Consider the following 1384-nt stretch of genomic DNA (forward strand, 5'->3'; position numbering starts at 1 on the left):
CTCCCGGTCCTTGCTGCTGCCCCTGTCCCTGCCCAGGGATGTTCCCTGCCCCTACCTGGGGATGAAGGGGGCTATGTATGGAGCTGGGACCATGTACCCTGCATGGAGCTGAGCTCTGGACTGTGCTGGGGCTGTGCACCCTGCACAGTGCCCCGTGCTGGGACTGTGCCCAGTGCCAGGGCCATCCCCAGTGCACAGTGGTTGCCCTCCAGACTCATGCCCAGCCTGCAGCAGGTCCCACCACAGCCTCACCCTGCCCTGCTGGGGCCTGAGACCATCCCAGAGCTTCCTGGCTTGGAAACCTCTCCAAAATCCCCTGCAAAGTGTCCTTGGGAGCAGCAGCAAAGCCTGGGCAAGGGAGGGGTTTGCTCTTACCCCAGCACTGCAGTGGGGTTTGGTGCCCCAGTGGGTTCAGAGGTACCAGTTCACCTCCTAATCTCCTTTCCAGGCTGCTGAACAACGAGGGCTCCTTGCTTGCCTACTCAGGCTATGGGGACACCGATGCCAGGGTCACTGCAGCTATTGCCAGCAATATCTGGGTGGCCTACGACAAGAACGGGCACCAGGCCTTCAACGAGGACAACCTCAAGTTCATCCTCATGGACTGCATGGTATGTGGGGCTGGGGGCTGCCCCCTCCCTCCCTGGGCTCACCTGGCACCCCCAGGGTGGGCCCTGCCAGGCCAGGGGTGAGTGGTGCTGTTTGTCCTGGGCAGGAGGGACGAGTGGCCATCACTAGGGTAGCCAACCTGCTGCTCTGCATGTATGCCAAGGAGACTGTTGGATTTGGGATGCTGAAGGCTAAGGTAATGCTGCTGGTGGGGAAGGGGGGCAAGGTGGGCACAGGGTTGAGTCCCTCTGTGGGGTGGGAAAGCTGTGGAGGAGGATGGGCATCAGAATAGCATGGGATTATTGCTATCCTAAGGGGTTGGAATGGATCTGGGTTTGGTCCATCCTTTCATCCTTTCATCCTTCCACCTGGAATTTCGTGCTGGCACTGTCAGGGTGGTTGACTCAGGTCTCAGTGTGGTCATGGGCAAGTTGCTTAAATCCTTATGTTGACTGAGAGCCCAAAACAGACTCACCAGGGCCTGGCACAGGAGGCTGGAGAAGCCATAGAGGAGTCACAGCTGGAGCTCTGTGGGTTCAGCATAGTGTGTGAAAGGATTGGGATGGAAATTAGAGATTATCCAGTGCCAACCTCCTGCCCTGGGCAGGGACAGATCCCACCAGAGCAGGTTGGGCAAGGCTTGAGACAACCTGGAGTGAACAGTGACAGGGTTGGGGTGTCCAAAACCTCCTTGGGGCATTCACAGCCTCCTTGGGGCATTCACAGCCTCCTTGGGGCATCCAGAACCTCCTTGGGGCAACCACAACCTCCTTGG

The 1384-nt window shown here is 58.7% G+C and overlaps 1 protein-coding gene across 1 annotated transcript in view; it reads left to right on the forward strand.

The window, feature by feature from the left end:
• Positions 1–448: 448 nt before the first annotated feature.
• LAMTOR2 (late endosomal/lysosomal adaptor, MAPK and MTOR activator 2) overlaps positions 449–1384 on the forward strand; it is a gene marked incomplete at its 5' end in the record, with an annotated part of 1550 nt that continues 614 nt past the window's right edge. The window contains 2 exons of the mRNA XM_009078248.1: positions 449–611; positions 716–805. Coding sequence (XP_009076496.1) covers positions 449–611; positions 716–805 — 253 coding nt within the window. The remainder of the gene's footprint in view (positions 612–715; positions 806–1384) is intronic.

Source organism: Acanthisitta chloris, unplaced genomic scaffold (assembly GCF_000695815.1).
Source record: "Acanthisitta chloris isolate BGI_N310 unplaced genomic scaffold, ASM69581v1 scaffold3097, whole genome shotgun sequence".
Taxonomy (NCBI): domain Eukaryota; kingdom Metazoa; phylum Chordata; class Aves; order Passeriformes; family Acanthisittidae; genus Acanthisitta; species Acanthisitta chloris.